Here is a 24,123-nt window from a genome sequence, read left to right as displayed (position 1 = left end):
TCCAATCGTTTTACAGCGCCGGACCCCCGCGCCGACGTGGGACTCTGGAGAGGTAAGTAATATTATGGGTGCAGGGTGTGCAGTGCGGGGCCCCCCTGGACCCAGGTGCCCGTGTTACCTGCACACCCTGCACCCATTATAGATATGCCCCTGAGTTCAGGGGCTAAATGTAAGAGCTTGCTATATTGAGCCGCTGCAGGGATTTATACGAGTCTCCCCATATTTTTAAAGTGGCAATTGTTTTAAAGGCTAAACCAGCTTGGTTTAGCCTTTAAAATTAATACCGCTTTAAAAATACGGGGAGACTTGCATAAATCCCTGCAGCGGCTGAAGATGGCAGCTATTACATTTAGCCCCAGGTTTTTTCCATGCATGAGCCCAGATGGTTAAATAAAATTGACTGGAGTACTAATTATTACCCCTTTTACACCAGAGCTAAAACCCGGGTTATTGCAGGGTTAACCCGGGTAGCTCCTTGGTGTAAAAGGGGAAAGGGTCACTCGACCCGGCAATCCAACCCAGGTAACTTTCAGGGTTTAACACGGGTGACCTGGATCGTGCCGCATGCCTGCCGATTGGCCGGCTTCAGTTGTGCTTGGAGATGACGTCATCTCCAAGTGTCCACTTCAACGCCGGAAAAGCCAGGTCTCAGCAGACCCGGCTCCGGTGTGAACGGCGCCGACTCAGGAATATACTGGGTCGGCTCCAGGGAAATTCCGGATCTGATCCGGATTGGAACCCTGTTCCAACCTCCGGGTCAGACCCGGACTTTCGGTATAGAAGTGGCATAAGTCATCTGTGCTCAAGCATAGATATCCTTAAAATCTGGAGTGTAATTGTAGAGTTTGGGAACCAAACCTCTGCCCTACAGGAAACATGTATAAAGGTCAATTTCAATTAAGTGTGAGGTTTTGCCAGAACATCCCTGGCAATATGTGTGACTGTGGCCATATTGGGTCATTACAGAAGGGAAGCTCTGCTTGTTTTTTGCTCACACCTCTAGGGCTCTGAGCAAAAAGTCCCAAAGTTTTCTTGCCTAGGTAACTTACGTAGTATAGGCACACCAAGCTTCAAGGGAAAACTTGCAGTTAATTGAATCTCTACCTCAGAGACACAAGGACAGATCACAGCCTTAGACAAGTCAGAACACTGGCACACAGGAGGATCACAAGAAACAGGGAGTGCTGGATAAAGACCTAATACACTGTCACCAGACTGCAGAAAGCAGGTTTAAACAGAGCAGTGATGACAGTGGTCACATGACAATAGTTTTGTAAGATGGGTATAGCCGCATGCCTCCCACTGTGGAGGAACAGGACCACCGAGGGAAAGACAATACGTGACTGTCGGAACCCACCAAAGAAGGAGTGTGGCGAAACTGGTAAATGAGCAGCGGGCTCCTAGTCTGCTACAAGACAAGGATTGATTAGTGTGTGAAGTTCCTATCTTCTAAAACTGACATGCTGTGTTTTACTTTAAAATTTTGTATTTTAGCCATACTTGCCACCTCTCCCTCATTGTCTGGAGACTCCCTGAAATAGTAGCAATCTCCTTGTCTCCCTGAAGAGTCCAGTAATCTCCCTGCTTGCACATTGCCTGCATTATGTAGCTGTTATATAAAAAAAAACCAGATATATACATTCAAATGGGATCATTAGTATAATTTCCCTGCATTGGATATAAGGCACAATGATCCCTATGGCTACATGTATGTTCTGAAAAGTATCAGTGTGTTTTCATCAACAAGTAGATCTTACTGACTGCTTTTGGGCTCATTTACATTTGGATGTAAGACAATTTTATGGCACGCCTCTCAGATGTAGCAGTACACGCCCACTTAACGCGCACATATAGGTGTTGTTTTCACAATCTCCCTGAAATGCTTTTTCAAAAGTAGGTATGATTTTAGCATTTGTTGAATTGTGGTTGCGTTGCTAGTGTAGGGCCATCTTTGCCACCAAGAAGAGGTACAGAATACATTAGGAGGGTAAAACAAAACAAACAAATCATTAGTGGCTGCTGAGGAAACGCTGTTTATCTCGGTTAAAACAACGGACACTAACCTCAATATATTTTTTGTATTCATGTTTGTAAAGGAAACGTAAACATACAGCCTGTATTTAGGTTCTATTTTCAGATTAATAATTTAAGGGTACTGAATTTGTTTGCTCACAATAAACAGCCATGTAAAGTCTTGTTTGCTCCCTTCCCCTTCATACAAATGTCTTATAAGAAAGTAAAGTACTCAAAGTTGGATATTTGTGCGCGCAAAAGGGAACATAACTTTTGTGGGGCCCTTGCCACTAACACGTCAGTCATAATAAGGCTCACTCATGTGCAGTTCACGCAAACACTACACTGGCTGCCTACAGGTAATGCTTTTCAGAGCACTGAGGAACACATGCTGCGCTGTCCCATGCCCACAGAAATCATGTGGTAGCGGACCTACCAGTTTTTATGGGCCAGTTCTTAAGAGTAGAGATGGACATTGAAAGCTGATGGTTAGCAACCATCGATGTTCCCGATACTATTGAAGTGATTTTTCTATCGAATTGCGGGTTCTTGATGGTTGACAGCCATCAGATGCTCCTTTCCGATGACTGATAGCTTGAACGCAGCTGCAGACACCCGGAAGTGCTATCTGCAGCTAATTTTTTGTGCCCATGCGCAAAGCTCAAAGTACTTCTGACCAAATGTTATACCTTTGAATGGTTTTGATGCAATGGCTAATAGCCACTTGATTTGATGTCAGTAGCCCAGCAACCATTCGATGTCAGGCTTCCGATGTCCATCCCTACTTAAGAGGGAAAATCAAGCTGGGGCTTTACATATCTTACATGTACTTAGCTGTAGGTTGGACATCATGACCCATAGGGAGAGATGTATCAAGCCTCCTAAAGAGTGGAGATGTTGCTCATAGCAACCAATCAGCTCCTATTATTTTATTGATTGTACTTGATAAATGCTAGCTGCAAGCTGATTGGTTGCTGTGAAAAACTTGTCCAGTTCTCCACTCTTCAGGAGACATTAGCCCACCTCCATAGTTTGTGCTGTTATGCCCCACTTAGACAAAAAAATCTTTCCATTCAAATGTTATCTCTATTATCTTATAAATTCCTGACAATGGGGCAGATGTATGAAGCTCTGGGAAGTGATAAAGTGCAGAGTGCTAAACGACCAACCAATCAGCTCCCAACTGTAATTTTTCAAACACAGCCTGTAACATGACAGTTAGGAGCTGATTGGTAGGTCGTTTATCATTTTCCACTTTATCACTTTCCAGAGCTTCATACATCTGCCCCAATGTAACATATAAATCTGCAAATGTTAACAATGGCCATTAGTAATAATAATGAGCCTGCAAACTAGTTTCAGTCACGTGGTCCCTTATTTGGTAAAATGTAGTATGTAAATGCAGCAGTATGACTTCATACACACATGACACTGACTGATACACTGCTTCCATCATGTGCACCTCTATCACAGCCAGTCACTGCACTGCACAGACACACACCCTGCATGACGCACGCATGCGCGTTACATTGGCTGTCAGTCAGACTCTCCTCATCCTGGACGACGTCACAAACCACGAGTGACCTGCGCCTCTCCGCTATGTATTAGTGATGCGAGGTCGGTTGGCCCAGGTATCGGCGGCCATATTTGAAGCTAGTAAACCTCTTTACAAAATATTTCATGAGTAATTCCTGAATGTTATGCAATCACAGGGAGTTGTTCAACGAGAGCCTTCAAACTATAATGTATTTATACTAATATAATATGTAACACAAAGCATATCATTATCATGAAGGTGGAACTATATTGGTAGATAGACGGCCACTGGTGATGGAGCATTATCAGTGCTGGTGCTAGGTCGCATAATGGTAAATGCCGTTATCATGTTACAGTTTTCTGTTTGTGCAGGTGTGCCCGAAGGTAAGATGGCCGCCGGTGACTCAGAGAGAGGCGCTGTGCCCCGACCCCTTTCCGGTCGGGTGAGGTGAGCGCGTGACGCATGACGTCAATACGTGGCTGCTTGGCTGGCCGGGGCTGGTTCTGGTTGTTGTCCCTGTGAGGAAGCGACGCCGGCGCTAGGAGTCAGCAGCAGGAGAAGCTCGCCAGGCCCTGCGCACACGGAGACCAGGCCCAGCAGACTATCGGCCTCGCACCGGGGGAATGTCGGTGTTTGGAAAGCTATTCGGTACCGGGGGTAAGGGCGGCAAAGGCCCGAGCCCCCAGGAGGCCATCCAGAAACTTCGGGACACAGAGGAGATGCTGACCAAGAAGCAGGAGTTCCTGGAGAAGAAGATCGAGCAGGAGCTGTCCACGGCCAGGAAGCACGGCACTAAGAACAAGCGAGGTGAGGCGGGGGCAGGCCATGTCCATGCACCGGTCATTACAGCTCTGGCACCGACAGCGGGTGCCCCCCCTTACCCGGTAGAGGCAGATGTGAGGACAGGTTACTGTGACATTAGGTGCCACACCTGTTACCCCCCCTAATGATAGGGACTCTAGGTAGGAGATAGGAGCCGAATTAATGTTAAAGTTGGTTTGTCTTTAAGGTTATGTAATTTTAGCCTAGGTTAGTGCAAATAGGAGAACTAGAGTAGATCGTTGTTATCCATGTGGTGAGAAGAGCTGTGTCTACTCTGGGCAGGCTTTTGCGTAATAGTGAAATACAATAAACATTGCTGTAACAGAGAGATAAATGGAGTTTAGTCTCCGTGTGACAGAGTACAGACACCCTGGGGATAATGGATACTGGAAATACCAGGCAGAGAAGTACTGCTATTGACAGGACAGTCTGCAAAGTGTACCATTTATTTCACTTGTTATTATTTATTACCATTTGTTTATATAGCGTACATATACTCTGTATTGCTTTACGGAGAATTTTTGGCCATTCACATTGGGCCCTGCCCCAGTGGAGCTTGCAATCTATTGCCTATCAATGTACACACTCACACTAGATTCACTTGATTAATTTTTTTGTCAGGGGCCAATTACCCTTACAGTATATTTTTGGATTGAGAGTATACAAACTCCACAAAGGGCCGTGGTGAGAATCGAACCCAAGACCTCAGTGCTGTGAATAACACAACTCCTGAGTAACTTAGGGTGTACTGTATGTTTGTTAAAATTAGTGGGTGGAATTGCAGAGTTTAATAAAATTGTCAGGCTATGTCATTTTATTTATTTTATTGCTGTTTCATCGGAGGTGGACATCATATGACGTAATATGTATATTTATTAACAAGGAAGACAGCACTTTGTATTTCAGATGTGTTTCTTTGCTAAATAATAAAAAAAAACTTTCAGTGCAGTGAACAGTTTCAAAGGGTGACAAATGAACAACTTTTGTTTTAGATCATAAGACTTGAATCCAGAGCAATAGAGGTAGCATACTGTATTTTAATGGCGATGATAGTATCTTTAATGTTGAGGTTGTATAGGTTTTTAGGCCAATAGTAGGCTGGAATTTGTAGTTCTGCAACAGGTGGAGCGTGCCGAGTTGGACATGGAATATAAAACTTAACTAGTAATACAATGAAATAACAACACTGTGGTTAATTCTCTACAACAAACAGAGTGGGAAGGGCTTAGCTTGTGCCTGTGACCTGCTTTCGGAAAGAATGCTGTAGTAAGATACTACTTGGCTACAGGGTTTGTTTATGAGACCATAAATCCTGTTTACTTGGTGTATCATAAAATGTTTATAAAACACCTTATCGTCCAGAGTAGGTAAACTCTAGCACTATAGGTCTTCACCCCCCACCCTCACCCCCTTTTTTATGAAAGCAATTAGTTTAGCCTTAAGAGAGTACAAGCTCTTTCATAGGGCGGAATTCAATTGTATTCGCGGCCCGCATCTCCCGTCTAAAGTGACAGGAGATCGCGGGCCGCTATATAATTGTCCAAGATTTTCGTGCTGATCGCACCCATAGAGGTCGGGTTTAGCCGCGTAAAGCAGCTAAACCCGACCAAAGTGATGGGCGCGATCGCGAAAAGTGATGTTTGGGCGCCCAAACATGTCACTTTTCGCACATTTCAGCTCTCATCCCCCAGGGGCTGCGAGCTGAAATGTAGCGCTGGCAGCTCATCGTGCCCGACAGGAGCAAGAATTGAATAGCTCCGTCGGGCGCGATAGCGGCTATAAAGAATTGAATTCTGCCCATAGACTTTAAACAGAAATCCTCTATTGTTTTCTGTAATATGTGTAATGTGAGTTTGAACAGAGATTTACCTTCTGATGAGCGAAGTGTGGGAGGTAAATTACTGCATGCACAGATGAGGCTGCATGCTCTATTGAGACAAATATGTGTGCATTTATTAGTGAATTAATGTAACTAATGGGCCCCATCCATCAGCGATGGATTCCCGCGATGCTGCAACTCGGGATCACAGAAATCCCAACATGTTGGATTTTCCCAATTTGAAGATCGCGATCAAAAAATGATCGCGATCGTCAAATCGGGGACATTTAACATGTAATATTTCAGCGATCCGTTGGCCGGCTGGCGTTTCCACCCGGCAGATCTGCATTTCCGATCGCGTCTTAGGATCGCGGAAAAACCTGTCAGATGTATGGGCACCTTTACGCAGTAGTGAATTAAGATAATGACAGATGTCCAAAATAAGTTTAAAGTCACAAGCAATAAATGCGTCCACTCATTCTGCTGGAGGAGAAATACTAGGTATTTATACTTGTAAGATATTTGTAAGCAGACAAATATCTCCCCTTGAGTTACCAAGGGTTATCTTTCGGTAAATGGAGTTATAACTGTTTGTTTATTTTTCTGTTTGTGAGGGGCATACTTATATCCATATCGGTGTACTTCTCTAATAAAATTGTATTATTTTTACCAGTTATTTATATAGTTCGCACATATTCTGAAGCACTTTACAGAGAACATTTAGCCATTCCCTGCCCCAGTGGAGCAGGGAATGGCTATATTCCCTCTATATTCCCTACCACATGTACACACATAGTTAGATTCATTTTTTTATCGTAGCTGATTAACCTACCAGTATATTTTGGGATTTTGGGAGGAAACCCACGCAAACATGGGGAGAATATACAAACTCCACACAGTGCCATGGTGGGAATCGAACACACAACCTCAATGCTGTGAGGCAGTAATGCTAACCATTACACCGTCCATGCAAATGTTTATTCCCATCCACAAAGTTCCTTGAAGTCCTGTGCTATACTCTTTTTGTATTGATCTGCCCTTGGTGTCTCAGGTGGGGAGGTGGTTGTATTGGCAGTAACATTAGATCTGTATGTAGACAGGGAGGAGGTGGGCCGTTGTTAGGCCAGTAGTTAGGCGTGTAGCAGCCTGCGAGAGTACAGAAATAAAACTGTGCTGTTGGTACAATAAGTCATGTCATTTGACAAGTGCAGCAGAGATTTAGTGAGAGGCTGCAACATTAGGTTTAGTTCTACAGTGACGGGGGTTCTAATAACTCTGTCAAGTAGGAAATGCAGCCTTACTCTATAAATGTGGTTATGTTTTGTGTCACAATCGGCTTTTAACATGTCATGTGGGTTTATTGAAACGCTTACAAGTAAAGGCTGTCTACACTATGTTTATGTAAGTCTGTTTCTAGAGATTACTGTGCCAATTTATTTTATTTTTTTTTGTCATTCATGCCTTATGCCTGGTACACACTAGTCGATTTCTCAGACGATATCCCCGAATCCCACGGATCGGAACAACATATCGTCAAAATCGACTAGTGTGTACCCACTATGTCAGCTGTTGTGCGGTCCTGTTTCGTGAACAGCCGCATCATACGGTCGTCCCTACATGCAGCTCAACCTGACAATGAGACTGACGACCCCCATGCAGTGGGATGCGGAAGGGGCCGACATATTGGGCAGTCGGGCGCCAGGAGGTCGAATGTGTACCGGCGCTCCGATATATCGGCCCGTCCAGCGGGGGTCACCCGTCTTATCGCTGGGTACACATATTGTATTGTGTGTACTCAACTTTACTTTCTCATAACCGTAGTTCCTATTTAACTACTTAACTAATTTTCAGCAAAATTGCACAAATTCTTTTTTTAGTTTTTTTTTAAATGGTTAGTGTTTTGAAAAATATATTCAAATATTTAAAAATAAATACGTAGGGGATGTTTTGCATCCCCCCCAACCCCCGTGTCCATAGGCCTTCATTGTAATTTCACTTCCCAACTCCTAATCAAAAATGGCGCTCCCCAGTGTCAAAAGATCCCCAGCAATATGAGCCCCCCACCCTCACCCCAAAGGACAATAGGTCCCCAGTTTAGTGTCCTCCCCCCCCCCCCCATGTGTCACTACATTTGTATAAAAAAAATTATATATTCCACCCCCCCCCCCACCCCCACCTCTTTGTCTATGCACATACCTCGGGCTCTTTGGGATGGAGCCAGCCACACATCATAGCTATCATGCATTGTAAGCGCTAGATGAGCTGAATAAGGCCAGTCTGGAAAAAAATGATGTGATCTACAGTAAGGGCTCATTGATATGATCACTTTTCTTACCCAGTATTCCTAACTGAACATATACAGAAAAATGGACAGTTTAGGTATCCTTGTGGCACACCTGAACTGCGGATTATGTACCACAACAAAATTATTTGAACTGAAAAACTTGTAAATAGAAAACTTTTACCATAGGGATCAGTGGGGGTGATTCAGTTCAGAGCAATGCTGAATAGCCCCGGGAAGGAGTCCCTAGAGCTATTCAATTCACTGCTCTGTTAGCCCGAGTATAGGATTTCTTCCCGCACGCTACTGAGGGTGCGAGCAGAAATCCAACTATAGTGCTGGCCGCGAGGCTGTTTACCGTCTCAGCACGTTACTAACAGCCTCGCGGGCCAGCACTTTAGTCAGAGAATGCCGGCTAGCGCGCCTAAACACCTAATTTTAATCCTTCTATTTGTCATACTCCGACTTAAGTGGCTTTAGTCGGACTTAACAGCGCGCTGAATTGAAAAGCTCTGGGATCTCCTTTCCGGCACTAGTAACAGCACGCTGATTTGAATCGCCCCCAGTGGAAAGCCGTGAACTTCTTACTGTTGCCTTCTGTGTGTACCATTGGGAAAGTCAGTGTAAGGAAACTGTGTGTTCAGTGCTCTTGTGGAAATGTAATTCTTATTGCCCAATTTAGTAGAGCTTGCTGATCTGCCTCCTCGACCTCTTCTATATTCATTATTCTGTTTATTGATTATTCACTTAAGACTATAGATCTCTAAACATAATGTAACTGAACTGTAAAGAGGTAAAAGTGTTTTAATAAATGTTACTTTGGTTGTCTCATCATGTGAACATTCATACCTATTCTTTGTCAATATTTCCTGTTAACCACAGCTGTCTGTCCACCACAGTGATAGACACATTCCTGTTCTTGTAAGTTTGTGGCGCTGGTTTTGTTAATACTCAGTCTTTATGTGCATCAATCATGTGACTGTCGAAGAGTTAGCAATTTAACTTAATTTTGTTTCAGCTAGCTGTCATCTACGATGCAGACTGGGTTGTCTCTTCAGTGTCCGGCCCCCTTCTTCTCCTCTATCTCCCCCTCTTACTCAGTCTTTGCCCATCTTATCTATTGCTCTCCCTGATACACTTCCACTCTTTATCCATTTTCTTCTATTCCTCTTTTTTTTCTCTGCCACTACTTTGGGGTCAATCTTATTCCGTGCGAAGGGTGCGATGTGCCGTTACAATGGTGTTAAAACGCCGGCAACGGACCGGCACATCGCACCCTTCACAGCCGGAATCAACCCTGAATTCAATAAACTTTGTTCGCTGCCCTACAGGGCTGCGAGCAAATCTGGCGAGTCCGGGCTGCCGTAAAGTCACTGACGCGATGACTTGGATCGGCGAGATCATCGCGACTAATAGGATTTTGACCCCTTTGTCTCTTGCCTCATCTCACTATATTCATCCCTCTTCAGTCAACCTCTTTCTCCCAACTGCCCGCTCTTCTGCTTCTCATTGGCATTGTGTGTGTGCATGGCGGACTTAATGTACATGCGCCTTGATTGTGTTTTTAAACTTTACTCAAGGCTTGGCAATCATACATTGAGGAAAACTCCCTATGAAACTTGACAAAGACTATATTTTATATCCTATCGACTGTTAACGACATCACATCCTGGTTTATAGAAGCTGCTTCTTTGTTTTATTGTTTATCATTGTCATGTTTGATCATGCTTTACATTTTCCATACAAAAGCATTTTATTAACATTGCTTATATACACTGAAGAACCAAAAGTCATGGGATAGCAGTTGTACGGGTAATGGTAGGTGGAGTCACCGTACTATGACGTCTTGGCATCAGTTGTAATCTGACATCTCGTGAGTCAGTTTGAACACCGACTAGACTGCTCATGGTAAGGCACTGTGAATTATTGGGGTTTAAACCGGGGATGATTTCCGAAGTTGTGTGGAAATTCAACATTCCTCGATCTATGCAGTCACATGTGTACAGGTTGAGTCTCCCATATCCGTGATTCTATTATCCAAAATATTCCAAAAAACGAAAGTATTTTGTGGCAGCGGTGACGTCATGACGTGACCTGGCGTCATGACTTCACAGATCAATGACCAATCATTAGCGGCGTGGGTGTGGTCTATATGCCGCGCTCCCCCCCACTGCAGCGCACGCAAGGCACTTTGTGATACCCACCGGACTCCTCCGCAGCACCTCACGGACCCTATTGCTACACCCGCCTGCCCCCCAGTGACACCCGCAGGACCCAAGCCCCGCCGCACATGCCGGGTCTCACATGATACCTGCCGGACTCCACCCGATGAATCCCTTGCGACACTCACCGAACACCCCAGCAGCACACGCCAGGCCTCCTGTGACACCTGCCGGACCCCTCTGCTGCACACGCCAGGCCTCCTGTGACATCTCCCGAACCCCCCTCCCGCAAGGTAGTCTGAAAACCAAAATTATCCAAAATCCGAAATGCTCCTGGTCCCGAGCATTTCGGATATAGGAGACTAAACCTGTACCAGGAATTCCTCATTGAAGAAATTACCATCCACCGTGGACAGCACAGTGGCCGACCATTATTGCTTAATGATCTTGATTAGCGGTGTCCAGCCAGAATTGTCCGTGGTAACAGATAAGTGACACTTGTTCAAAACACATCCACATTCAATGCAGGAGGCACGAGATGCATATCCAGCAGGCCAGAGCAGCATTTTTAAGCTTCCATGGAATATGGAGGCAGAAGACCCTCCAGAGTAACGGGATTAACACTACGACATCGGACACAGCGCCTCACCTTGGGCTCGCGACTTTGCTAACTGGACCCTTGTGGACTGGCAACAGTAGTTTCAGGCTAATGGTAGAGTACAAATGTGGCGTAGACCCCATGAGGCCATGGACCCAAGTTGTCAGCAAGGCACCATGGTGGCTGGTGGTGGTTCCAGAATAGTGTGGGGTGTGTTCACATGGCATGGGTTGGGTCCGTTGGTCCACCTGAACACGTCATTGACTGGTAACCGCTACATTGCATTACTTGATGACCATTTGCAGCCTTCGTGGGACGTGGTGGAGAGGTCCGTTCACACCTAAGATCCTGCACATACGAATATCACGGAGCTGTGGGAAATTATCCAGACAGCATGGGTCAACATCTCTCCTGAGGTCTTTCGCCCAGTTGTGGAATTGATGCCACATTGAGTTGCTGCACTTCGCTGGGCTAGAGGGGGTCCTACATGATACTAGGGGGTATATTTACTGTAGTGCTGGTTTTTAGATGCAGCGATGTTGCCCATAGCAACCAATCAGATTCTAATTTATCTAGCATCTTCAAGAATATAATGGCTAGAATCTGATTGGTTGCTATGGGCAACATCTCCACTTCTAAAAACCCACACTTTAGTAAATATACTCCTTGCTGTCTATCCCATAACTTTTGGCACTTCAGTGTATGTCTACATGCAGAATTAACGTTACATAATAAAATCTCTCTCTAAATAAAATATAGATCTCTGCTGCGTTCTGACTCCCTCCCATACTTACCCCGGTGGCCAGACCTCCTCTCCTAAGCCTGTCCCATCTCCATCGCAATGGGAGCTGTCGGACTCGCGCATTGAGGAGACGGGACAGCATTACACTAATTATATGTGTGTGTGTGTTGCGCAGTTCCAACCCCTTACTTTGTTTTATCAAGTTAGAGGCAAACACTCTTATGAACTTTAGGGCATTTTATTTTATTTTTTTGACTGGCAAAGATGGGTTTGTATATATCCTGCATTCTTAGTGCAAATTTAAAGTGTATACATATTTTTTTTTTATTTTTTAGTGTAGAAGCATTGGTAGTGTATTACTATCAACTTATTTTACGACTGATAAGATGGTTATGTAACAGCGCAAGTAATTGGTTCCATACATGTAAGTTCCAGATCAGCAGTCATCGATGATCCACGATCCGTTGACTGTTTGGGGAAATTCAACATGTAAAATATTCCTGAGCCCCCGATGCCGAGCTTTTTCGGGTCTGGATCGGTGAATCGAGATTTTTCAACATGTTGAATATCCCTCTATTACCAAACCCTGCCGTCGGCAGAACAGAATTGCCACGATAATGGCTAGGTGCATGGGCTCCTTAAGTTACTTCTAATACTGTAAGTGAGCATAGTAGATGTTGTCCTTGATGGAAGTGCAGCTTTAGAATGAATGAGGCAATAATTTTGGATTAGTGCCTGTTGGGATTTTAGGTGTTTTCCTAGCATCTCAAATCGTGTTACTAAAGCTGGGCACACACTATACAATGTGTGTACCCAGCGACGTAATGATATATAGCACCAGGTGTGTACACTGCACGACCTGGTGTGCGATTTATAATTCCATACTGCATGTAACAGCATGGCGTCATTCATTGCATCGTCCCATCTCCTGTGCAGCCTTGCTCGCGCAGTCGGGCATACACACTATACAGTCAGCACAATATATCTTCTAGTGTGTACCCAGCTTAACAGGCGTCCAGAGTTCAGCTTTTGATTGTTGTCTTTGTATTTTTGTGGGTTCCCGCGAGGCGTCCTGGTTTCCTCCCACACACACACACACACGTGAGGCAGTCACAATCTGTGCTCTTAACAGGTCTTCAATAATATAAATTATGACATGCATATACATTCTAATGTACTAGGTCAGCGGTTCCCAAACGCGGCCCTCAAGGCACCCTAACAGTCCAGGTTTTAGAGATATCCACGGTTAAGTACAGGTAATTAAATCAAAATGACTGAGGCACTAATTAAGTCACCTTTTATCCTCAAAAACCTGGACTGTTAGGGTACCTTGAGAACCGAGTTTTTGAACCTCTATACGAGTTGCAATACAGTTTTTATGCCTGAAGGCTGAATGTGTGAATTTTTTGTAGTGTATGATGTGAGATTTTTTTTTTTATTATTATTTTTGCAATTAAATTGTTCTGTGTATTCTGTCCATAGCTGCTCTTCAGGCACTTAAACGTAAGAAGCGGTACGAGAAGCAGTTGGCACAGATTGATGGGACATTATCTACTATTGAATTCCAGAGGGAAGCCTTGGAAAATGCCAATACAAACACAGAGGTTCTCAAGAACATGGGCTTTGCAGCTAAAGCCATGAAAGCCGCTCATGACAACATGTAAGTAATGGTCTGATGTAACGAATGTTGTATTTTGTTTTTCTGGGCCTCTGTTTTCTTCTGCAAAGCCGTACAAGGCTTTTTCTGCACAAACTGACCCTTTCAGCAAACATGACTTCAGCCTGAAGTTGAGCAACAATATGGTGCAATTGATAGCTAAATAGTAAAATGTAAGTTTAAACAGATAATGACTGAATTAACCTTCCATTAGTGAGTTTTCCTTCTACATTGTCCAGTGTATATAAATGCACCCTTGTGTAATGCCACTTTTTAATATTTTTTTAAGAGACCTTTATAAGCCCAGATACAGATGTACCTAGCATTTCAGCAGCTAATATCTACCAACTGGTTTACAACTGTCACTTCATACAGTGAAAGACAGGTAGATTTCCCTATGATATCTATCATTGTCTATGTTCTTGTATCCACAGGGATATTGATAAGGTTGACGAACTAATGCAGGACATTGCTGATCAGCAAGAGTTGGCTCAGGAAATCTCAGATGCAATTTCCAAGCCTGTCGGGTTTGGGGAAGAGTTTGATGACGTAAGTAACAGAATGGAATTTGTCAGGGTGTACCTTTTTGCTTTTGAAATCTAATTTCAGACACTCACTTAAGAATAAATCCATATTCATATTAAAGGACATACAATAGACAACTATTGTAGGAAATCTTGGTTGGTTTTTGCTTGCACCACTATAGGACACAAGCAATAAACAGGCAAGGCTTTCCAGCCCAGATAACTCGTAAGAACCTCATGGCTAATTTAATCTGCCCCAAACTGGTTAAAGTGCAATATGTTATACAGCCTATGATTATAGTGACTGCTTTTCTATCTACCTGCATTCCACTATTTCGAAGAACGACACTACTTAATAACATTTTTGCATCTATTCAAATTAGTTATCATAGCTTGTTTTGTAACAAATTGTGATGGAAACACAGCGGTAGTCCATTTTGTAGGTAATTTAAATAATAATTTCTACTTCAGGGTCCATAGGGTATCCACAGGATACCTTGGGGTATAGGCAGATGACGTCAGACATCGGGCACCACAGAGTTAAAGTTTTCAGCCTCCCAGGATGCACTGGGGTCCCCCTCCTATACCCCGCCCCCAAGCCAAGGCAAACCAGTTTCGTAGGTGCCTGGCTTGGAGTCGGATCACCGTTTAACAGACGGGGGCTGTAATGGCCCCTGAAGTTCTTTAGGCAGCTGTGACTGCTAATGATGAGCTGCACAGCATAGACAGTCAGTACTGACGTCTATGCTGTCGCTCCTCCACCCCGCCGGACCAGAACGCCGGTACTGATCCAGGGATGCTGGTGGGTGTCTGGGGTCACAGCTAGCAGTGACCACAGATTACCCGGACTGTGGCCGGATTCAAGGGGACAGGTAAGCAGCGGGGTCCCGTGGAGGGTACCCGCCGATACATACAGTCCTAAGTCCCAGGCAGGGGGCTCCCTGGGGACTGGCTGCACGTGGAGCAAGGTATTAACCTGCGCTTCCACTAGACCACCAGGGACAGCGGGCCGCGGCTGAGCGCCAAAGCTCTGGCGTCCCAGGGGTTAATTGCATGCCAGGGCAGCGCGCCTTCCCTGTCTCACAGCCGGCGCCTCCCCCGCTGCACAGTGCCTCTCTAAGCGGTCTGGCGGGCTGTGTCAGCGCTCCTCCCCTGGGCCCGCCTCCTCTCTGCTCCTCGGCGGCCGTTTTCTAGAGAGTGTGCAAACGCTGCTGGACGCTGATTACAGGTGGCATTGCTGTCCGGGTCCCCCCGCATACTTCTCCTGCGATTAAGGTCAGAGTATGCTGCACTGTTTCCTACCAGGCTCTGTGTCTGTGTAGTTGATCATAGTGATGGTAGTGCAGAGATTTATTTCTGCATTGTATGACTTACTGCTAGCGCTGCTGCCTTTACTTTCACTTCTGACTGTCAGCCATTTTGCTATCCCTGTTCTTCCTCTGCTAAAGCCCTTGCGGTGCGGTGTTGCAGGGTGTTCATTGCCTCACTGTAAAAGCATTTATCTGTGAGGGGAGTCACATACACTCCGTTACACTCATCATGTCTGAGAGTGAACGTGATTTTTCCTCTTCAGCTAAAGTGTACTTATATTATATCACGCCCGATTTCTGTCACTGCGCCTGTGCAGGAACCGCCCTGGGTTTGTTTTGCTAAGGTACTTACAACCCTTGTGGGCCAGCTAGCGACGCCCCTTGTGTTCCCCCAGATGGGGTTATCACAGCAGTCGGTTGTGTCGTCACCCATGCAGGGGTTCCCCAGACAGTTGATGGTACCCCATTGTCTCCTGCTTTCACCCCCCCAGGTATTGCAGGAGCCAGCGTGGGTGAATTCATTGTCCAATACGGTGCAACACCTGTTGGACGTTTTACTGGGGGAGTCATCATTGCGGCCTTTAGCGTCTCAGACGGCTCAGTATGATGAGGATGATATGTCGCCTGATGACGGTGAAATTTTTCACTTTTCAGACCAGGAGCCCCTCCGTACTAAGGAGGCGGAGTCTAAGTCTAAAGTCTATATACCTGGCCTTATACAGGCAGTCCGTGCGGCCTTTGTTATTGAGGATGACGATCCCCCGTGGCTAAATCCAAATAAGCCTTTTTTAAGGGAGATGCCACTGTATTTCCTCTATCTGGTCAGTTAGTGGGTCATTTAGAGGAGGCATGGAAAAGTCCAGGTAAACGGTACCAGCCTCAAAAACGTTTGCCTTTTGCATACCCCTTTGCGGATAATTATTTTTCCAAGTGGGAAACTCCTCCGCAAGTGGATTCTCATGTAACACGCCTAGTGAGGAGTGCTACATTGCCCATGTCCTCCTTAAAGGATGCTACGGATCGCAAGGTTGAAATATGCCTGAAATCCATTTATTCCCTTGCTGGGGGGCTTCCAGACTGGCTATGGCCGTGTGCTGGGTGGCCAGAGCCATGGAGCAATTGGGCTGATAGCTTGGTGGCGTCTCTGGATACTGACTCTTCACCTGAGCAGGTGGAGTTAGTGGGTAATTTCAGAGACTCAGCCACGTACAATAATGAGGCAGCCTTGGATATAGGTCTCCTCACTTCCAGAATCTCCTCGGCAGCGGTGGCGGCTCGCCGCACCCTATGGTTGCGCTCTTGGAAAGCGGACGCGGATTCCAAAAAGGGTTTGGAATGCTTGCCATTTAATGGACAGGTCCTGTTTGGCCCTGATCTGGACAAAATTGTGGCCACTCTGGCAGCAGCTAAGTCTGCGTGTCTGCCATCGGCTACAGTCCCATCAGGGTCGGGTTCTTCGTCCTTTCGGCCCTATAGGGCCCAGGGTAAGTCCAAAGTACAGTCCTTTCCAAGACAGTCAGGGGCCAAGAAATCCGCCAAGCCTAAGAAGCAGGCTTGGAGTACAAGACGTCCTGCTCCCAAGTCGGATGATAAGCCTTCCGCCTGACAGGACGGGCCTCTCTTTGGGGGACCCCAAAGTGGGAGGCCGGCTTCAGCAGTTCGCCCACTGCTGGTGTCTCAGCACCATGGACACTTGGGTAAGAGAAGTGGTCTCTCTGGGGTACGCCCTCTCCTTCCGACGGAGGCCTCCCAGCCGATTTTTCACCACGGGCCATCAATCTGATCAAGATAAGGCCATGGAATTCCGGAAGGTGTTACACTCTCTGCTTCAGGCTGGAGTTATAGTGCCAGTTCCGTTGTCCCAGAGGGGATCGGGGTATTACTCCAATCTTTTTCTGGTACAGAAACCCAATGGGTCTTACCGCCAATCCTCAACCTCAAATCCCTCAGCAAATTCTTGAGGGTTCCTCTGTTCTGGAAGGAGACCCTGCATTCCATCATTTTAGCGATGGAGCCTGGGGATTTTATGGTGTCGCTAGATATTCAGGACGCTTACCTGCATATCCCCATTGTTTCAGCACACCGTTTCCTCAGGTTTGCAGTGGTCGACCAACACTTCCAGTTTCAGGTGCTGCCCTTTGGTCTTGCCACGGCGCCTCAAGTGTTTACCTAAGTCATGGCAGCCCACTTGCGGATTCAGGGGGTCCGCTTGTTGGCCTATCTTGACGACCTCCTGTTGTTGGCAGGGTCTCCAGAGATACTTCAGTGCCATCTGCAACTGACAGTCTCTGTGTTGCAGACTCATGGCTGGCTTGTAAACTGGAAGTCCTACCTGGTTCCTTCACAGAGGATGCTCCATCTCGGAGTCCTGTTGGACTCTCACCAACAGAGGATCTTAGTGACTGAGGAAAAGATCTCTGCATTACAGGCAAAAGTACGCAGTTGCCTGCAGAGTCGCCGGGTGTCTATTCATTCGGCGATGAGGTTTCTGGGATCCATGGTGTCTGTTCGACATGGTGGAGTACGCCCAGTTTCACTCCAAACCTCTGCAGAAATTGATCCTCTCCAGATGGAATGGGTTGCCCCATTGGATAAAGACACAGACAATGGTGCTTTCCCTGGAGGTATGTCTGTCTCTGGCCTGGTGGCTGCACACTGCTCACCTGAACAAGGGGCGCCCCTTTTGAATTGTGGACTGGGTCCTTCTGACAATGGACGCCAGTCTCCGAGGCTGGGGAGCGGTGACTGGTCCGCACTTCTTCCAGGGAAGTTGGACGCCAGCAGAATCTGCGCTTCCGATAATCATCTTGGAACTTCGGGCAGTATTCAAAGCTCTCCAGCAAGCAAGACATGTCCTGCACGGAAAACCCGTGCAGGTGCAGTCAGACAACTGCTAGAAGGGTTTCAGAATTGGGGGCTTTCATATGTCGGCCTCCCTTTCTCATTTTTCTTGGGGACAGGGTGGTGCTTCGCTCTCGCCCTAGTTTTCTCCCGAAGGTGGTATCTAGTTTCCACATTAACGAGGAAATCATAGTGCCGGCCTTTAATTCTCCAGACCTCTCAGTTGGTGAGGCCACCTTAGATGTGGTACGGGCTCTAATGATTTATGTTGACCGTACCAATTCATTTAGGAAGTCGGACTCCTTGTTTCTCCTCTTTGGCTTCCGTAAGAAGGGTTGGCCTGCCACTAAGAAAACTTTGGCAGTATGGATTTGCATGGCTATTTCTGAGGCTTATATTCATGAAGGCCTTCCTGTTAAATCCTCTTTTAGGGCTCATTCCACTAGGCCTGTGGGTCCTTCGTGGGCAGCTCGACGTGGTGTCTCTGCTGTTCAGCTTTGCAAGGCAGCCACGTGGTCTTCTGTCCATACCTTTTGTAAAGTATTATGCATTCGATACCTTCGCCTCTCAGGATGCTTCCTTCGCGCAGCGGATTCTCCTTTCAGCACAGGAGCGTCCCCACTTTTAAAGGATACTGCTTTGGGACATCCCCAAGGTATCCTGGGGATACCCTATGGACTCTGAAGTAGAAAATATAAGATATGGTAAGAACTTACCCTTGTTATCTCTATTTCTACGAAGTCCATAGGGTTCCACAGGACTCCCGCCCTTTCGCATCTGTACTGCAGAAGGGATTTGATCTGGTCACCGGTTTTTCCGTCTCCTTCTGGTGAGAATGTGATTCTTGTGTGTTCCAGACTTTCTTCTCTCTTTTTTTCCTACTCCGGCCTATGGCTTATTATGTAACTGGTTTGCCTTGGCTTGGGGGCGGGGTATAGGAGGGGGACCCCAGTGCATCCTGGGAGGCTGAAAACTTTAACTTTGTGGTGCCCGATGTCTGACGTCATCTGCCTATACCCTAAGGTATCCTGTGGAACCCTATGGACTTCGTAGAAATAGAGATAGCAAGGATAAGTTCTTGCCGTATCTCATATTTTTATTATGCTCCTAAAATGATAAAATAAAAATATTTACTTTTGGAGGTATGAACAACAGTTATTGTACCTTTAAGAGGGCTTTCTCAGTATTCAATACAGCAGCTTATTTGAACATTAGCAAACACTTGTTTACATATACATACAGTATAACATGAGAATGTAAACGGGAACATCTTAAATTGTGTATCTAGAACATTTCATAGCAGCTTGTCGTACTAATGATTGTGGGCATGATGCTTTTGAGGTCCAGTGTGTTTTCTTATGTCTTTGGTAATATTTTACTTCGCTATAGTAGACCTTGCAGAATAAAAATAGACATCTGCATCCACAGTATGTGAAAAGAAAACGACAGTACCTTTTACACGTTTCCTTTATAATCGTATTTTCTGGCATTTTGCTGCCTTGTATCTCATGTTTGATTAGTTCAATTTGTGCAAAATAGGATTAAAGGCTTTTGATGTAAGCAGCAATTACTATTTTTAGTGAGTATGTGCTTAGTCCTTCTAATTATCAACCATTCCACACTAAACGCAATACTTGTAGGCATCAAGATTACAGTAACTTGTGAAATACTGAATATAGACTAACTTGTCAGAGCTCATTGTAATGCTATGTAAGCACGATGCTCCAGCAAGCTAATGTAGTGAGCAGCCATTTGTCATGTCCAATTTGTTAGCAGATGAGTACCTGGAATAACCCTGCACGGTACTGGGCACTCATTAGTACAGATACAAGCACAGCTCTATACTATAGTATAAACTGGATCACACACCTTTTACATCTCCCAATTTTTATTTTTTACACCATTTACTGGGAGTAGTACAAGTTGGAGCAATATAATGCCAGTAAGAGTGATTAGTTTCTCGGTTTTTACATTGCTGCAAAATACCTAATAATTTTTTTTTTTAATTGGTGGCAAAGTGGTACAGTGGCTGGCATTGCTACGCCATGCCTTAGATCTGTGAAGTTTTTCTTCCAGTGTTTGCATGGCTTTCTTCTTAATGCTCAGATTTCATCCTATGTTCCATAATCACACTGGTAGGTTAATTGGCTTCTGACAAATCTAACCCTAGCATACTCATTATCCTCTTGTATGTGTGGTAGAAAATTTAGACTGGTCTCTCCAATGGACAGAAATGTGAATAATTAAATGTTCTTTGTAAAGTGCTATGCAATTTGTTTTCACAATACAAATAAAGGATAGTAAATAATATTCCCCATGCCAAACATTTGTGAACTGTTTTATTTGTTTTCATTTTATATTTATTTCAATGGAGTTCATTTCCTACAGTTCTGATACAACTATCCTTACTGCCTGCTTTACTTCTCCTGCAGCAGCACTTACTTTGTGTAGCTGTATCAGTTGCAGGATTATGGATTATTGTTAGTAAAAACCTGTAATAGCCATTTATGGAAAAGTCCATACACATGTGGGTCTCCCCCTCCCCACCACATATCACATTTTTTATTGAATATGTAAAAAAAAAAGGGGGGAACAAGACATTCTTAAGTGAGAAAAATATTTAATACAAGAATGGGTGAAAGTAAAAGACACAAAGACATTTTCAGAACCATATTTACGATAATGCACACAGAATATAACATCAATAATATTATGTGGCAGACCCATCATCTGGGGATTCATTCAGGTTAGATGGGGGGGGGGGCATCTCACATCTGGATGAGTTGGGGAAGCTTGCCCTCAGTTATGTATATGTGCCATGGATACCGCTTCATGATGGGGAAAGATGATAAGCCATGTCTTTTTGTTTCCGGGGATACTATGATGTGTACTCCTCTTCTTGCCCACAATAAAAGCACTACACTGTAATGTACCATTTTTCCGTATCTCCAGGATGAATTGATGGCTGAGTTGGAAGAGCTGGAACAGGAGGAACTAGACAAGAATCTTCTGGAGGTCCATGGGCCAGAAACCGTGCCACTCCCCAATGTGCCTGCAGCCTCTCTACCCGCAAAGCCAGGTAAACAGGGTACATTTCAGAAGTGTGTGTTTTGTAGGGGGAATTTGTTTTACCAGATTTCTATCTCTCACAGTATACATGTAAATAAACTTAAAATTATTGTCCCTTTATGCAAATACATATTAATGGCAAGCCAGTTGCCTAATCCAGTTCCTGACAGCTAGCATACATCAGTATTTATGGCTATCGTGGGCTGCATATTATATTTTATATGTGCAATGTTGACACATTAGTAGTTGTATTGGAAGGGTAGATCTGAGTTTGTCTTGTTAAAGTAGCGAATGAAAGACTCGCCAACGTACTGAGCCTGGCAGTGTAGTGTCTAATACAGGGAGTAAGGGTAAAATACTAAGCAGTGGGCATGGCTAATATATGTTTGTCAATAGTAAATTTAAAAGTAGGGAGAGGTGCTAAATTTTCACTAACATTTTCTTTCCTCTTTCAGTCAAGAAAAAGCAAGAAGAGGATGATGATGATATGAGAGAACTGGAAAACTGGGCTGGCGTGTAAATTTTTGCAGATGTCTAAAGTGCACAGATGGAGACACTGATCACCTGTTGGAGTTGGATGTACATATATGTGGGAAGAAAGGGGGAGGGGGTACAGAAAAGAACTACAATTTTCTCTTTCTCCACCACTCTTTCTTTCTCTGTCCAAAGCCTGGAATGTGCATTTGGATAAAACAAATGAGAATGACTGGGCTCACATTTTGGCCTAATTTCATATGGTTATGATTTTCCTCCCCTTGTCCCCTTTTTCACTCCAGCGTCAAATCTTCAAGCCCAGCGTTTGGGTAAATGATATCGGGCAGCCAGATCATCAAGGAAACCTGGATTATTGTTGCATCTAGCTGCTTGGCCTGAAATGCCTGTGCTCTGAATCTTGGACTACATCACTTCCCTAGATCCTAATGTTCATTCTCCTGTTTCTCACATGGATGCCTTGTATGCTAATGTAACCTGCAGTATACAGAGCACAGGTTTCTAGGTTGTGTAGGGGAGATTTCTATGCGAGGACACTGCAGATATTACTGTGCGTTTCCATGTGTTATGTTCACCTGTCCCTCTTAGTGCTGCACACTTCCTCTGTTTCTGTCATACTGTCATGGAAGGCTGCAGTGCTGGGCATCACGGGATTAAAATTTATCTTTTACAAACTAGAATAAATGCCTCAATACAGATGGAAACAGAATCGGCATAGATATGTAAATGTGCAGGCAATGTTATGTGGCTATATTTGTATATGCTTTCAAGTATACACATCAAACTGTAACATTACATGTAATTATGTTGTGCTATATATATATATATATATATATATATATATATATACACACACACACACACACACATACACACTGATAAATAGTACATGTTGCAGGCCACTAGGTAGTTGTAAACTTAACCACAATCCAGAAACTGCACTCTACAATATGTTTTCTCAATACACTTCTGAGAGCTCGCGCTGTCCACTCAAACAAATTTTCAGAAAAATTGATTCAATGTTAAAATTGTATTTTATCTTCCAGCCTTGCATATTTATTAAACACTACACGAACGCTGGCTTTTAGGTTAAACGTTCTTAATAGCTTGCTTACAAGCATCCGGGAGCTTTTCCTCATTCACCAAACTCCTCTTCTCTGCTGGAATTAGCAGAACATTGCAGCATCTTCTGGCAGCGAAGGGGTAAATTTAGGAAGAAAAAAAATGCTACATTCATTTTCAAGCTGAATTTAAAAATAGATAAGAAAAAAAAAACATTTCACACTAGTGATATTGTTTTGTTTGTAATTTTTTTTTTTTTTTTTAATATATTAATTGGGAAATAGCACTTTGTATTAAGTCATTTATATTCCTTTTGTTTTATGGAACAATTGCCCTTAATTTGATTAACGAAGATCCTTGTAATGACTAAAACATAGGATGAGCAGACACTGTCCTGGGAGAGGTGAGTGTAACCTATAGACATAACTATAAAGTTAATGGCTGCACAAATCTAGCTTTGTACATGGAGTGAATGTATTTTGCAATACTATGTCCTTGTTTAGAACATTTTCAATTTAATTTTAAACTGCATTTGCTTTCACTCATGAAAGAAAATAAAATATTTAAAAATGTGAATTAGTTTTCTCCTATTCATTGGAGGTTGTGGCCTGATCTATCGCAGTAGATGGGATATGTCTACCCTTAGCCAAATTCTTATTTATTTTGTGAATCACTTTTTTGTTTTTTTACATAATTTAATTGTTTTACTTTTAAGTATGCAATTAAAAGAAACCAGAAAAACCTAACCAGTATCCAGTGACATCAATAAGTGGGGCAGCAGTATCAAATGTACATGATAAAGAAAACGGCATATTAATCCAAATAGAGTAGTACTAGGATATAGTGCTTCCTGTGGTCTATGAACGTATGGATAAAGAATTGAGCCTTAAAAGTTAGTCTTGGGTGGAGCGGCCTGGGAGAAGGGTATGGCAAATTGCTAAATAGTCCTTGCATAAACAGGACAGTAGTCAGTACAGGCCTAAACTTTAAAATTCTATACATTTAGAATGGAGCCTCCTGGATAGGCTCTAGCAATGGAATATAGATATTGAATTGTCCAATAGAGCTGACAGTGTTTTCAATGAAGTTCTTAAAGTTTTATAATCTTTTTTGCTATACAAAATGAAGGAGGGCATTTTGTTACAATGCACAGCTAGTTAGCAGCATGTACCAGTGCACACAGACCCTTACTAC

At 44.2% G+C, this 24,123-nt stretch overlaps 1 protein-coding gene across 1 annotated transcript; it reads left to right on the top strand.

Moving 5' to 3' along the window:
- The first annotated feature begins 4,006 nt into the window (after positions 1–4,006).
- On the top strand, positions 4,007–23,505 carry CHMP4B (charged multivesicular body protein 4B). Its single transcript, XM_088480652.1, has 5 exons — positions 4,007–4,357; positions 13,457–13,634; positions 14,066–14,180; positions 21,259–21,385; positions 21,831–23,505. The coding sequence occupies exons 1-5, from the start codon at positions 4,174–4,176 to the stop codon at positions 21,893–21,895; spliced, it is 669 nt and encodes a 222-aa protein (XP_088336778.1). The 5' UTR covers positions 4,007–4,173; the 3' UTR covers positions 21,896–23,505.
- The last annotated feature ends 618 nt before the right edge of the window (positions 23,506–24,123 follow it).

This window comes from Taudactylus pleione, unplaced genomic scaffold (assembly GCF_031769625.1).
Source record: "Taudactylus pleione unplaced genomic scaffold, aTauple2 ptg000256l, whole genome shotgun sequence".
Classification (NCBI taxonomy): Eukaryota; Metazoa; Chordata; class Amphibia; order Anura; family Myobatrachidae; genus Taudactylus; species Taudactylus pleione.
This window is presented reverse-complemented; position numbering and strand designations above follow the sequence as displayed.

Bases quoted from the DNA above. Each gene is read 5' to 3' on its own strand.
- CHMP4B (XM_088480652.1), top strand. From the start codon at position 4,174: ATGTCGGTGTTTGGAAAGCTATTCGGTACCGGGGGTAAGGGCGGCAAA. The intron at 4,358-13,456 runs GTGAGGCGGGGG...TTCTGTCCATAG, and splicing joins CGGCACTAAGAACAAGCGAG to CTGCTCTTCAGGCACTTAAA. The intron at 13,635-14,065 runs GTAAGTAATGGT...TTGTATCCACAG, and splicing joins AAAGCCGCTCATGACAACAT to GGATATTGATAAGGTTGACG.